The 15,218-nt window shown below is 36.2% G+C and overlaps 3 protein-coding genes across 3 annotated transcripts; 1 reads left to right on the top strand and 2 right to left on the bottom strand.

Moving 5' to 3' along the window:
- Positions 1-514: 514 nt before the first annotated feature.
- Positions 515-994, bottom strand: LOC143636449 (uncharacterized). Its single transcript, XM_077104037.1, has one exon. The coding sequence runs from the start codon at positions 992-994 to the stop codon at positions 515-517; it is 480 nt and encodes a 159-aa protein (XP_076960152.1).
- A 6,410-nt stretch (positions 995-7,404) lies between these two features.
- Positions 7,405-7,884, bottom strand: LOC143636450 (uncharacterized). Its single transcript, XM_077104038.1, has one exon. The coding sequence runs from the start codon at positions 7,882-7,884 to the stop codon at positions 7,405-7,407; it is 480 nt and encodes a 159-aa protein (XP_076960153.1).
- Positions 7,885-11,785: 3,901 nt separating this feature from the next.
- On the top strand, positions 11,786-15,038 carry LOC143636441 (protein LONGIFOLIA 1-like). Its single transcript, XM_077104031.1, has 3 exons — positions 11,786-13,346; positions 13,572-13,683; positions 14,293-15,038. The coding sequence occupies exons 1-3, from the start codon at positions 11,856-11,858 to the stop codon at positions 15,036-15,038; spliced, it is 2,349 nt and encodes a 782-aa protein (XP_076960146.1). The 5' UTR covers positions 11,786-11,855.
- Positions 15,039-15,218: the final 180 nt, after the last annotated feature.

Below are 15,218 nucleotides of genomic sequence, written 5' to 3' on the forward strand. Positions count from 1 at the left end.
ATGGGTGTCATATTACCGAAGATTTTAACAAATTGTTGCAACTGCTCGTTGGTTAGTCCCGGGATTTGAATGCTTGTCTCCCCCTCAACACACGCAGCCATAGGCTTACCTTTATCTTGTTTTCCCTTACCAGGCCACCACTTCGGATACCTGACAAGCTTGAAACACACATCCTTATTATGCCTATCCTTTCCACAGTGCTCACAATGTTTAGCCTGTTTCTTTCCATCCTTTCGAATGGTTTTATTATGTGAAATATTTGTATCACGTTTATTTGACACAAAAGCTTGGAACACAGCGGAGTCATTAGTGGACCGTTTGAGACCAGAGACAACCCTTTGTTGTTCATATTCGAAAACCAAGTGGTAGGGTGTTAATAGTGTCAGTGTTGGTTGCATGGCTAGGATTTGTGTTCGTATGGGTCTATACTCGATGTCTAACCCAAGTAGGAACTCGTAAAGCCTTTCCTTCACCTTGAAATCATATAGCTTCTTCCCAATCCCACATGAAATCATTAGTCACATGAAGGAATTGGAAGAACCATTTCTATTTCGTCCCAAATAGATCGGAGTTTTGTGAAATAAGCAGAAACAAAAGCACTTTCCTGTTTGGTCGTGACCAAGGACTGCTTCAACTCATACGCTCTCGGCGTATTATCTTTTCCGAAGCGTTCTTTAAGATCTGCCCAAATCGCTTGTGCGGTTGCAGCGTATCTCACATTTGTTCTTATTTCCTTCTCCATTGCGGTGGTTAACCAACCTTTAATCATGGCGTCACACCGCATCCAAGCCATGTAGGTGTTAGCACTTGGTTCGGGTTTCTTGATCGACCCATCAATGAAGCCGACTTTGTTTTTTGCGAATAAGAAATTGAGAATTTCTTGGGACCAATCGTTGTAATTCAGGTCGGTTAAAACGTCGTTGATGTGTAGTTGCCTTGGATAATCTGAGGCATGTATGTAATATGGAGAAGTATGATCGGAGGGCCCCTCCATCGTTTTTGGTTGAGTTTTCTTTATTGTCTGCCATGGCAATAGGTAGTTTAGAGGATAGGTTTTTTTATTTTTTTATTTTTTATTGAGAGGTATGTTCTATGGAGGCTCTGATACCATAACAAATTTGTTATTGTAATTTGTTATAGTAAAAGATACTACCATTGCAATAAAAGTCTGAAGGCTATATAAAAAAAATATTCTAACGGCTAGGCTTTGATCATGGCAAGAAATCAGGAGAATAAAAGGAAAGAATATGGCAAATATATGGAAGATGCATATACGTGAGATGGAGCAAATATCAAGGAATAATATATGATATCTTTTAACTTATGAATCAAACTCGAATTATTTCGGTTCAGGGTCTTCGGGTTGGATTTTCGGGTTTCGGGTAAAAGTGACAGCCCTATCCAACAGTAGCCCAATGACTTTCCTTATGGGAAGTCGTGAGTTCTAGTGTCACATAGAACAATTTGTTCCTGGTTGAGCCAGAGAATTTTCAAGTTGTGGCTTTCCTCCTGAATTGATGGGCCGGGTCATCATGTTCTTATTTTCGGGTGAAAGAGTGATATATTTATCAAGATGATCCCGAATGCTGAGCGTTCACTATTTAAAAAGAAAAACAAACTTTGAGAAATGGAGGTAGTAAATTTGCTCAGTAGTGGTCACACGATTGTTTCTTTGTGGGTGGTGGGGAGATGCGAGAAAAATGAATGTTAAAGAGCTTTCAAGTAGAGTGGGGTCATTTAATCATGTGCCAATGAATAAGACATTTTTGGATAACATTTTTTTTAATATTTGTTTACATATCTTTTTTAGTCAAGTATTTGTTTACGTGTGTTATTTCGTATATATATTTTTTGATTTCAATATTTATTTTATAGATAAATAAAATTCTAATTCACAATATGTATACAAATAAGCTTTAACTGAATTGACAATTTGGCATTGGCGGGAAAGTGGAAATTTAGACTTACGGTCATCCCAACTGGGTTTTACCGCATAGACCTTTTGACGGCAGGTTTTTCCTAAAACATAAGATGTTAAACTTGAGCTACTCAGCACTATCTGCAATCGCGGATGTATAAATCGTCTTTTGTCATTAAGTTACCCTAAATAATCAGTTTTATTTGTTAATTTGTAATTTGAATACTTACAATCAATCATTCCATGCAAAGTCAGTAATTTATGATTTATAATTATAATAACTTTGATAAAGATGATATTTTTTTAAAATCATACTTTTAATAATATTGATCATTTTCAACATTTTATTGTTATTATTTTAATTTTAACTTGACTGAATATATAGGGCACACCGAGCTTGCATGTGACAACTTTCCCCCTTTTGCATGTGATGAGAGACCCGCTTTTGTTATCCAAACATACAAGAGTACGTGTCTTTTATCACATTTATAACTATATCTATTTTAGAAAAATCAACACTTTTATACTTCTAGAATAAAAGAAAAAGACGATACATTATTTCAACTTACGAATTTATAGATATTATTTGAAAACTAAGTAAAAAAAGAAGCATATGTATTGTATTATAAACTAATTTATCATGACATGCTTTGATTTCAGCCATTTTATTTGGATTCACACGCAATTTTAAATTTAAAACATTTGACTTTTTTTGTATGTTAATATCGACCCATAACTAGTGTGTGTTTATTGTCCGAATTGGTCCTTACCCGAATTGAATTTCAAGTTTGATTTTCGAATCAGGTTATTCGAATCTATCCGAGTTAGAAACGAATTCAAATCAGTTTTTCAATTTCAAACTCGATTCGGCTCTAAATCGAATTTAGTTTCAAAAGTTGCAAAATCATAAAGCCATATTCGAATAGGTGGAGGAAAAAAAGGGACAACAAAACTTCCTCTACAAAGATTATGGATTTGGGCATTTAAAAAAAAAAAGCAGTGGTGGATCCATGGATTTTTTTATAGGGGTCGGAAATTTTGGGAATCAGTTGTGTATCGTTGAATATATATATATATATATATATATATATATTGGTATCTTCGGGTTAGGTTGGGTCACATAAAAAGAAAGATAAAACAAAATAAGGTTATAAATACAAAATAAAATTACGTCAATCACGAGACGCATTAAAACACACTGATTGACGTATACGATAAGTTAGGGTAATAGGGTGGGAGGGCGTATTAGGGTATTGATGATCGGGTAAGGATGTAAGGTACCCTTTTAGGGAACACTGTCCACCTACTGTTAGGGTAGTTATTTTCGGGTCGAGTTGTGTATGTGCAAATGAGTCCTCAGTCTTTACCTACCAAATCATCCATTATTTTTATAATTAAGTTTTTTTAAATGGTTTAAGGGTAATTGAAATGAGTGTTGTCAATGATTAAAGGGGTTATAGAGTAGTAAATGATAAAAATGACATGACAGTGTATGATTGGTGGAACTCTACGTGTAGTAGCACCATTCCCACCTTGAACAACAATTTACAACTACAAAACACCATGTCCAACTCATGATCAGTTGCTTATTCAATTTCTTTGATTACGTTAAAACTTATTCGGAGGTTTAATTTCTGGTTCTTGCTTTACGTTAAACAAGATCGATGTCCAATAATATTTGACTACAACCCTTAAATATCTCTACAACATTCGTATGACCAGCTAAACTCTCCGGTTTTAATAAATGATCAATGTGTTTTGTTTATATAGAGGCGTGTGCCTAGTAATCTGGGTATATCTTTAATATTAATAATTAGTTAATTAGTTGTGGGTAACATTGTGCGAGGAGATAAATAACTTTTACCTTCATATAATAAAAATGTCTTTTCTTTTTAACAATAAATCCAAATGATAACCTTAAAAACTTTGTTTTGAATAATATTACTGTGAACTGTGAAGCAACCCAATAATAGTACGTATTGAATGCAGCAAACTCTTTTGACTTGTGTTTTTCTCTCTCTCTCTCTCTCTCACCCATCTGACACTTGACATGTTCATGCAGGCCCACATCATCCCTACCGCCCACATGGAACCATTAACAAACACCATTTTCCTAAATTCCATGGATTATTATCATCTCACTAACTAGTCTCCATGAATCAATCCACCATGGTTGTCTCAAATCAAATGATTTTGCATTCACTGACAGATGATATACAAAAACAAATTGGTGTGTTTCAACCGTTTGACCGCCATCACACTCCCTCCAGGTAACTCTTATAATTTTAGTTTGTATTCATAAGAATGCAATCAAACTCAATTATAAGTTGTATCTGACTTTACTTTATCTTGACTTGAGTTGAGTTGCCTAGGTAGTCAACATTTTGACTATTCAACGCCTGAAACTACTTCATACATTATTATGGTAAGTATGGAAAAACTTATCACAAAAACTCCAGTGTTATTATGCTATTTCATAATACTTTTTTAACTTTCATCAATAATTAATTGCCCCTAGTAAAACTGTTAGGTCTTCACAATGCGTTCGGTTTAGGTTAATTAAATGGCCCATGATGGTTAAACTTTGTGTCAAAATGTTTTTGTTAATTAATGATTAGTTGAGTATTAAACAGTTGGTCTTCAAATTTTGAGGTACACCATTATTTATTCTTGTATTAAGTACTTAAAATTTAAAATAAAAATTATAATTCATATATTGACTAAAAAAGTCAGTTTCTTCTATTTTTACTAGTTTGGTTCGGTTTTTTGGGTTTTCGGTATATGCAAACCAAAACCGAACTGTAAATTCGGTTTCAGAAAACATAAAACCGACTGCGAACATTTTTTGGTCCACATTGTCCATTTCTTATAATTTACCAATACATGAAATATAAACATATGATTATAAAAACACTGTTACAGTAATCTGGTCGAATATTAACAACCTAACCGGTATTTGCTATTTTAGGAACAATACTCAAACAACATTATACCAGACAAGAACCGAACATCAACCGAATCATCACGAGACTCGTTCTCATCAATGTCTCATTCATCTTCATTCTCATCTTTAGACTGTAATATTAACAAAACAAGTCATCCAGAACCCGATCAAATTATGTTCCCAGAAACTCCTTTTGTACCACGCGGGTACCCTATAAAAACCCCTGGTTTCCCCTTTTCTTTAAACTTAAATCCCCTCGTTTTCGTACTTTTATAATAAGCTAAACAACCAAAAACCCTCATATGTTTATATTGGGGTTTTTGACCGTATAGAAGTTCATAAGGGGTTTTGTTTTCAATTACCTCCGATGGTAGACGATTTATTATATATGTGGCGGTAAGAACACATTCTCCCCAAAAACGTGTTGGCAAATTTTCCTCAAAACGTAGGGCTCGGGCAACTTCTAAAAGGTGTCTATGCTTTCGTTCCACCACACCATTTTGTTGTGGTGTATGTGGACAAGTAGTTTCCAAAAAAATTTCCCTCTTTGGAATAAAAATTTAGTATATAGTTTGATGTGAACTCCCCTCCCCCCCCCCCTAATATCCGGCCCCTCGCACCACCAATATTGTCCGCTCTGCCCACGAAGAGCTCACGAATTTGTTTAACCGTGGAGTTTTCATGTGCTCAACAACCAACTAAGCCCAAAACGCGTTGGTGATTGAAGAGACATGACATTTACGTATGAACTAAGGATCTCTCTTGTCCACGGCCAATGTGAGATTTTCCTAAGAGTGGGACGATGTTTTGTTTGCCAAGGGTGTTACAAACAACCCCCCTTTGGACTCATCGTCCTCGATGGGGCGTGTCCCATCATCCCGAACGGCACAAGAGTGGCTCTGATACCACCTGTAACAGCCGGCCCCTCGCACCCCCAATATTGTCTGCTCTGCCCACGAAGAGCTCACGGATTTGTTTTTGGTTGCCCGGATGGAGACTTCCCAGGAGGTCACCCATCCTAGTACTACTTCCACCTAAGCACGCTTAACCGTGGAGTTTTCATGTGCTCCACAGCCAACTAAGCCCAAAACGCGTTGGTGATTGAAGAGGCAGGACATTTACTTATGAACCAAGGATCTCTCTTGTCCACGGCCGATGTGGGATTTGCCTAAGAGTGGGACGATGTTGTGTTTGCCAAGGGTGTTACACCCCCCCAATTATCACATCAGATTCTTTTTATATTTTTCTTAAATTGGGTTTGTACCATTTTGTGAAAATCTACAAGGCAAGTGCTAGCTTCATGTTTGTGTTTAAGAAAAAAACCCATACGGCTCTATAAAAATCGTCCACAATTGTTAAAAAATAATTTGCTTGTGTAAGGGAGGGTGTGTGATATTTCCCCCAAATATCACAATGCAATAAGTCGAAACAAGCACTTGTTTTAGTAATACTAACGGGAAAGGAAACCTGGCAAACTTGGCCTTAACACAAGAATCACAAAAGTCTTTAGTTTTTATAGAAAAATCCTTAAGAAAATCAACATAAGCAAGTTTAGAGTTAGAGGCATGGCCTAATCTGTTGTGCCAAGTATCAACCGTTGTCATCATCACTTTTCTCTTGTCTCCAACCATCCCCATCTTGTATAGACCTTTCTTGCAATCACCCACTCCAATCAATGTCCTCGAACTTAAGTCCTGCATAACACAAAAGTCGGGAAAGAATGTTACGGCACATTGAAGATCTTGTGACAATTTACTAACAGATAAGAGATCGCATTTGAATTCGGGAACGTGAAGAACCCCTTTTATCATCATCCCGTTGGGTAGAGTGTAGTCTCCTCTACCTTCAACGGGTATGGATTCACCATTTGGTATAATCACAGGTGGTTCGTATCTTTTCTTTATTTTATTTTTAAGTAAAAAATCTTTTCAAATAATATGCTCGGTAGCGCCTAAATCTATTACCCACTTACCTTCTTGACCAATATTACCTGTCGCATTTGCAGTCGGAGGATCTTGTTCATTAGAAATGGGTGTCATATTACCGAAGATTTTAACAAATTGTTGCAACTGCTCGTTGGTTAGTCCCGGGATTTGAATGCTTGTCTCCCCCTCAACACACGCAGCCATAGGCTTACCTTTATCTTGTTTTCCCTTACCAGGCCACCACTTCGGATACCTGACAAGCTTGAAACACACATCCTTATTATGCCTATCCTTTCCACAGTGCTCACAATGTTTAGCCTGTTTCTTTCCATCCTTTCGAATGGTTTTATTATGTGAAATATTTGTATCACGTTTATTTGACACAAAAGCTTGGAACACAGCGGAGTCATTAGTGGACCGTTTGAGACCAGAGACAACCCTTTGTTGTTCATATTCGAAAACCAAGTGGTAGGGTGTTAATAGTGTCAGTGTTGGTTGCATGGCTAGGATTTGTGTTCGTATGGGTCTATACTCGATGTCTAACCCAAGTAGGAACTCGTAAAGCCTTTCCTTCACCTTGAAATCATATAGCTTCTTCCCAATCCCACATGAAATCATTAGTCACATGAAGGAATTGGAAGAACCATTTCTATTTCGTCCCAAATAGATCGGAGTTTTGTGAAATAAGCAGAAACAAAAGCACTTTCCTGTTTGGTCGTGACCAAGGACTGCTTCAACTCATACGCTCTCGGCGTATTATCTTTTCCGAAGCGTTCTTTAAGATCTGCCCAAATCGCTTGTGCGGTTGCAGCGTATCTCACATTTGTTCTTATTTCCTTCTCCATTGCGGTGGTTAACCAACCTTTAATCATGGCGTCACACCGCATCCAAGCCATGTAGGTGTTAGCACTTGGTTCGGGTTTCTTGATCGACCCATCAATGAAGCCGACTTTGTTTTTTGCGAATAAGAAATTGAGAATTTCTTGGGACCAATCGTTGTAATTCAGGTCGGTTAAAACGTCGTTGATGTGTAGTTGCCTTGGATAATCTGAGGCATGTATGTAATATGGAGAAGTATGATCGGAGGGCCCCTCCATCGTTTTTGGTTGAGTTTTCTTTATTGTCTGCCATGGCAATAGGTAGTTTAGAGGATAGGTTTTTTTATTTTTTTATTTTTTATTGAGAGGTATGTTCTATGGAGGCTCTGATACCATAACAAATTTGTTATTGTAATTTGTTATAGTAAAAGATACTACCATTGCAATAAAAGTCTGAAGGCTATATAAAAAAAATATTCTAACGGCTAGGCTTTGATCATGGCAAGAAATCAGGAGAATAAAAGGAAAGAATATGGCAAATATATGGAAGATGCATATACGTGAGATGGAGCAAATATCAAGGAATAATATATGATATCTTTTAACTTATGAATCAAACTCGAATTATTTCGGTTCAGGGTCTTCGGGTTGGATTTTCGGGTTTCGGGTAAAAGTGACAGCCCTATCCAACAGTAGCCCAATGACTTTCCTTATGGGAAGTCGTGAGTTCTAGTGTCACATAGAACAATTTGTTCCTGGTTGAGCCAGAGAATTTTCAAGTTGTGGCTTTCCTCCTGAATTGATGGGCCGGGTCATCATGTTCTTATTTTCGGGTGAAAGAGTGATATATTTATCAAGATGATCCCGAATGCTGAGCGTTCACTATTTAAAAAGAAAAACAAACTTTGAGAAATGGAGGTAGTAAATTTGCTCAGTAGTGGTCACACGATTGTTTCTTTGTGGGTGGTGGGGAGATGCGAGAAAAATGAATGTTAAAGAGCTTTCAAGTAGAGTGGGGTCATTTAATCATGTGCCAATGAATAAGACATTTTTGGATAACATTTTTTTTAATATTTGTTTACATATCTTTTTTAGTCAAGTATTTGTTTACGTGTGTTATTTCGTATATATATTTTTTGATTTCAATATTTATTTTATAGATAAATAAAATTCTAATTCACAATATGTATACAAATAAGCTTTAACTGAATTGACAATTTGGCATTGGCGGGAAAGTGGAAATTTAGACTTACGGTCATCCCAACTGGGTTTTACCGCATAGACCTTTTGACGGCAGGTTTTTCCTAAAACATAAGATGTTAAACTTGAGCTACTCAGCACTATCTGCAATCGCGGATGTATAAATCGTCTTTTGTCATTAAGTTACCCTAAATAATCAGTTTTATTTGTTAATTTGTAATTTGAATACTTACAATCAATCATTCCATGCAAAGTCAGTAATTTATGATTTATAATTATAATAACTTTGATAAAGATGATATTTTTTTAAAATCATACTTTTAATAATATTGATCATTTTCAACATTTTATTGTTATTATTTTAATTTTAACTTGACTGAATATATAGGGCACACCGAGCTTGCATGTGACAACTTTCCCCCTTTTGCATGTGATGAGAGACCCGCTTTTGTTATCCAAACATACAAGAGTACGTGTCTTTTATCACATTTATAACTATATCTATTTTAGAAAAATCAACACTTTTATACTTCTAGAATAAAAGAAAAAGACGATACATTATTTCAACTTACGAATTTATAGATATTATTTGAAAACTAAGTAAAAAAAGAAGCATATGTATTGTATTATAAACTAATTTATCATGACATGCTTTGATTTCAGCCATTTTATTTGGATTCACACGCAATTTTAAATTTAAAACATTTGACTTTTTTTGTATGTTAATATCGACCCATAACTAGTGTGTGTTTATTGTCCGAATTGGTCCTTACCCGAATTGAATTTCAAGTTTGATTTTCGAATCAGGTTATTCGAATCTATCCGAGTTAGAAACGAATTCAAATCAGTTTTTCAATTTCAAACTCGATTCGGCTCTAAATCGAATTTAGTTTCAAAAGTTGCAAAATCATAAAGCCATATTCGAATAGGTGGAGGAAAAAAAGGGACAACAAAACTTCCTCTACAAAGATTATGGATTTGGGCATTTAAAAAAAAAAAGCAGTGGTGGATCCATGGATTTTTTTATAGGGGTCGGAAATTTTGGGAATCAGTTGTGTATCGTTGAATATATATATATATATATATATATATATTGGTATCTTCGGGTTAGGTTGGGTCACATAAAAAGAAAGATAAAACAAAATAAGGTTATAAATACAAAATAAAATTACGTCAATCACGAGACGCATTAAAACACACTGATTGACGTATACGATAAGTTAGGGTAATAGGGTGGGAGGGCGTATTAGGGTATTGATGATCGGGTAAGGATGTAAGGTACCCTTTTAGGGAACACTGTCCACCTACTGTTAGGGTAGTTATTTTCGGGTCGAGTTGTGTATGTGCAAATGAGTCCTCAGTCTTTACCTACCAAATCATCCATTATTTTTATAATTAAGTTTTTTTAAATGGTTTAAGAGTAATTGAAATGAGTGTTGTCAATGATTAAAGGGGTTATAGAGTAGTAAATGATAAAAATGACATGACAGTGTATGATTGGTGGAACTCTACGTGTAGTAGCACCATTCCCACCTTGAACAACAATTTACAACTACAAAACACCATGTCCAACTCATGATCAGTTGCTTATTCAATTTCTTTGATTACGTTAACACTTATTCGGAGGTTTAATTTCTGGTTCTTGCTTTACGTTAAACAAGATTGATGTCCAATAATATTTGACTACAACCCTTAAATATCTCTACAACATTCGTATGACCAGCTAAACTCTCCGGTTTTAATAAATGATCAATGTGTTTTGTTTATATAGAGGCGTGTGCCTAGTAATCTGGGTATATCTTTAATATTAATAATTAGTTAATTAGTTGTGGGTAACATTGTGCGAGGAGATAAATAACTTTTACCTTCATATAATAAAAATGTCTTTTCTTTTTAACAATAAATCCAAATGATAACCTTAAAAACTTTGTTTTGAATAATATTACTGTGAACTGTGAAGCAACCCAATAATAGTACGTATTGAATGCGGCAAACTCTTTTGACTTGTGTTTTTCTCTCTCTCTCTCTCTCTCACCCATCTGACACTTGACATGTTCATGCAGACCCACATCATCCCTACCGCCCACATGGAACCATTAACAAACACCATTTTCCTAAATTCCATGGATTATTATCATCTCACTAACAAGTCTCCATGAATCAATCCACCATGGTTGTCTCAAATCAAATGATTTTGCATTCACTGACAGATGATATACAAAAACAAATTGGTGTGTTTCAACCGTTTGACCGCCATCACACTCCCTCCAGGTAACTCTTATAATTTTAGTTTGTATTCATAAGAATGCAATCAAACTCAATTATAAGTTGTATCTGACTTTACTTTATCTTGACTTGAGTTGAGTTGAGTTGCCTAGGTAGTCAACATTTTGACTATTCAACGCCTGAAACTACTTCATACATTATTATGGTAAGTATGGAAAAACTTATCACAAAAACTCCAGTGTTATTATGCTATTTCATAATACTTTTTTAACTTTCATCAATAATTAATTGCCCCTAGTAAAACTGTTAGGTCTTCACAATGCGTTCGGTTTAGGTTAATTAAATGGCCCATGATGGTTAAACTTTGTGTCAAAATGTTTTTGTTAATTAATGATTAGTTGAGTATTAAACAGTTGGTCTTCAAATTTTGAGGTACATCATTATTTATTCTTGTATTAAGTACTTAAAATTTAAAATAAAAATTATAATTCATATATTGACTAAAAAAGTCAGTTTCTTCTATTTTTACTAGTCTGGTTCGGTTTTTTGGGTTTTCGGTACATGCAAAACCAAAACCGAACTGTAAATTCGGTTTCAGAAAACATAAAACCGACTGCGAACATTTTTTGGTCCACATTGTCCATTTCTTATAATTTACCAATACATGAAATATAAACATATGATTATAAAAACACTGTTACAGTAATCTGGTCGAATATTAACAACCTAACCGGTATTTGCTATTTTAGGAACAATACTCAAACAACATTATACCAGACAAGAACCGAACATCAACCGAATCATCACGAGACTCGTTCTCATCAATGTCTCATTCATCTTCATTCTCATCTTTAGACTGTAATATTAACAAAACAAGTCATCCAGAACCCGATCAAATTATGTTCCCAGAAACTCCTTCACGGGACTCTTCAGCGCGTCAGTCTCGCCAAAGTGTTGACCTTCGAGATGTGGTAAAAGATTCAATGTACAGATATGTGGTTGACTATAACGAACCTAGAGAACTTTTAAGGTCTAAATCTTATCAGTTAAGAGACGGGTCGGTTTTATCGGTACCTAAAGATTGTCCTAGGTTGTCTTATGATGGTCGGGAAACAAACCGTTCAAGAAAAGTGAGTTTAAGAAGCCCGGAAGGTGATGATGCCATCTTTGCAGGCCGAGGCCCGATTCAGTCACGGGCACCTAGTGTTGTAGCCAAGTTAATGGGCTTGGAACCTTTGCCCGATTCTTCATCATCTGGCCTGAAGGAATCGGGCTTTCGGGCCCGTCAAAACGCAACCGACGTTTTTGGGCCCATTAAAATGCATACATCTTCATCAGCCAATCAGAAGGAATCAGGTTTTCTGGAAAATCAAAATGCAACTGACGTTTTCGAGCCAATCAAAATGCATAAATCTTCATCAGCCCAACAGAAGGAATTGGGCTTTCGGGCCCGTCAAAATGCGACTGATGGGTTCGGGCCTCTCAAAACACATAATTACGATATGAAGCTCATACCAAAGTTTCCAATCGAGCCCGCACCATGGAAGCAACGGGCTGGTGTTGGGCCCGTTTATCAGGCTATGAAATCAACAGCTGAACTACAAAGCCCGTTACCATCTGTTTATAGTGAAGTTGATAAACGATTGAAGGATCTTGAATTTACAGAATCTGGAAAGGATCTTAGAGCTCTTAAACAGATATTAGAGGCCATGCAGTTGATAGAAACCCGGAAAGAACGGGCCCAACCCGTTTCTGTTCAGAATGAACAGCTTTTAGACCGTCAAAACCGTGGGGGATCAAACAGTTTCAGGGCTTATGAATCGTCTATTGCTATTAGGAGGTCCGAAAAGGTTGTTGAAAGATCGAGTGGGCCCGTTAATGAGTTCTCTATTGGAGACCGAAAGAATTTTAGAAATAATGTTATTAAAAGTACACGTAAAGAGAACACGGTTGACCAAACTGAAGTCAAAGGTGGGGGAAGATATACAAGAACAACACCGGGTCTGACTAAAGAAAATGTTACATTTTCGGGAAAGAGGTCCAGATCGGTCAGCCCGAAGAAGCCCGAGTTAGAGAGGCGGTATCAGCCACCAACGCCGCCAGTGGATTCTGTTAAAGTTAGAAAGCGGTCGGTCAAACCGTGTTCAGAATCGAGTTCTTCTGGTGGAAAGTCAAACTATGGTCAACACCGGGAGATCAAAGGCGAGTCAAAGGAGTTGAGTTATAGAAAAAGTCAACAGTCTCGTGAAGCGGTCAATGTTCCTGAATTTTCTGAAGGAACTGATTATATTCAGAGTCCTATCTCAACACAAGAGGTAGGTTCAATTAACTGACATGCAAAACGGGCTCTGTAATGGGTCAAAATTGCCGGGCACGGGTTATAGTGGATTGGGTTGGGTTGACTCCCAAACACGTTCTGTAATAGTTTAAAATTGCTAATGTGACCCAAATCAAGCCATACTTAAGTAAACGGGTCAAAACCGACACCTTTAGTTACATTTATCAAATGTCTAATTACTTTTTCATTATCTTTTTTCTAGAAATCAACTTTACTTGACCCAGAATATCCAAGTCCAGTTTCTGTTCTTGATGATGGAGTGTATGCAGATGGGTCGCCTTCACCCGTGAAACATAAGTTGAAGACACTGCAAGGTAAATAAACTTAGAATTCTTTCGATCCGTTAAGAGGAAGACACATTGACCCGTTTTCTTTTAAACCAAATACTTCTGTTACGCGTTAAGACTTTTTGACCCGTTTCCCTTTAAGCTAATAATATTACTGTTTATAGTAAAATGCGTCCGAGTGAATATTGTTTTTTTAAAATTTTTATTTTCAACCCACTATACTTTAAATAATATACGCATTTAACCCATTTGTTATCCAATTTGATTTTTCTTTAATAAGTTGCATTCGTTAACTTTTCTAGAAAACTGAATACGCAACTTGTTTAATTTTTTTTCTCGACACTCCAGTGTAAAATTTGTTGTTAATGGAGTTGTATATAAAATAGAGTATTTTTCTGGTATCATAAGCTATACGAGTAATATTACCTTGACAAACCGAACCGATTCCGATCAAAAAATCCGCACCAGTATCGGTATTATCAGAACATGTACCAGTTTTCGGTTTTATGGTTTTTGCAGTTGAGTTTATTTTTTTTTCTTGGTACCGAGCCGATTCCGACCGAATAACATCAGTACGGGTATCAGTATTATCGGAACCGGTATTTGATAAAACTCACACTAGAATTGAATTCACAGATGATGATCCGGATGATGTCATTCCCGACACAAAATCTTCTGGTATTACATCTGAAATTAACCGCAAAAAGCTACAAGACATCGAGCATTTGGTTCAAAAACTCACAAGGCTGAATTCGGGCGACAATGAATCACACACGGATCGCATTGCATCTATATGTGAAAACAGAAAACCCGATGACATGTATATTTCAGAGATTCTATTAGCTTCGGGGCTCCTACTTAGAGACCTCACAACTTTCCAGTTACACTGTTCGGGCCACCCGATCAACCCCGAGTTGTTTTTTGTACTAGAACAAACCAAATTCAACAGTTCAACAAAACAAGTCAGAAGGGAAAAGATTCACAGGAAGCTTGTTTTTGATTCTGTTAATGAGATTCTTGAACGAAAGTTAGGCTTATCAGTACCTATTCAAAAGTCGTTTAAAGCTGTAAAAAGGACGTTTAACGCACAGAAGCTTTTGAGGGATTTATGTTTGGAGGTAGAAGAGCTGCAACAAGTAAATGAGAAGAAAGAAGACGCGAGTTTAGAAGAGGAAGATGATGAATTGAATAGTGTTTTGTGGGAGGAAGTGTTGAACCATGCAGAAAGTTGGACCGATTATGATGGTGAAATACCGTTTATTACATTGGATGTAGAAAGATTAATCTTAAAAGATTTGGTCAGTGAAGTTGTTTTGGGTGAGGCTGTTGATGGTAGAAGAATTAAGCCTGGAAGATGTTGCAGACAGTTGTTTTTGAGGTAGTGTGAATTCGATCGGGTTATTTTAGATACTTTGTGATCGATTGATTTCTACATGTTTGATTTCGGTTTTGTATGTAAAAGTGTAAGGTGTCTGTGTTACTCATGTGAAGGAAGTTAAAACATTTATGCACATGAATTCATAGGTTGTTATATTTTGATGGTTCTTGAAACCTTTCATTTA

The sequence above is a fragment of the Bidens hawaiensis genome, unplaced genomic scaffold, assembly GCF_021521415.1.
Source record: "Bidens hawaiensis isolate Kalapana, Puna unplaced genomic scaffold, B.hawaiensis_p1.1 tig00007954_1, whole genome shotgun sequence".
Taxonomy (NCBI): domain Eukaryota; kingdom Viridiplantae; phylum Streptophyta; class Magnoliopsida; order Asterales; family Asteraceae; genus Bidens; species Bidens hawaiensis.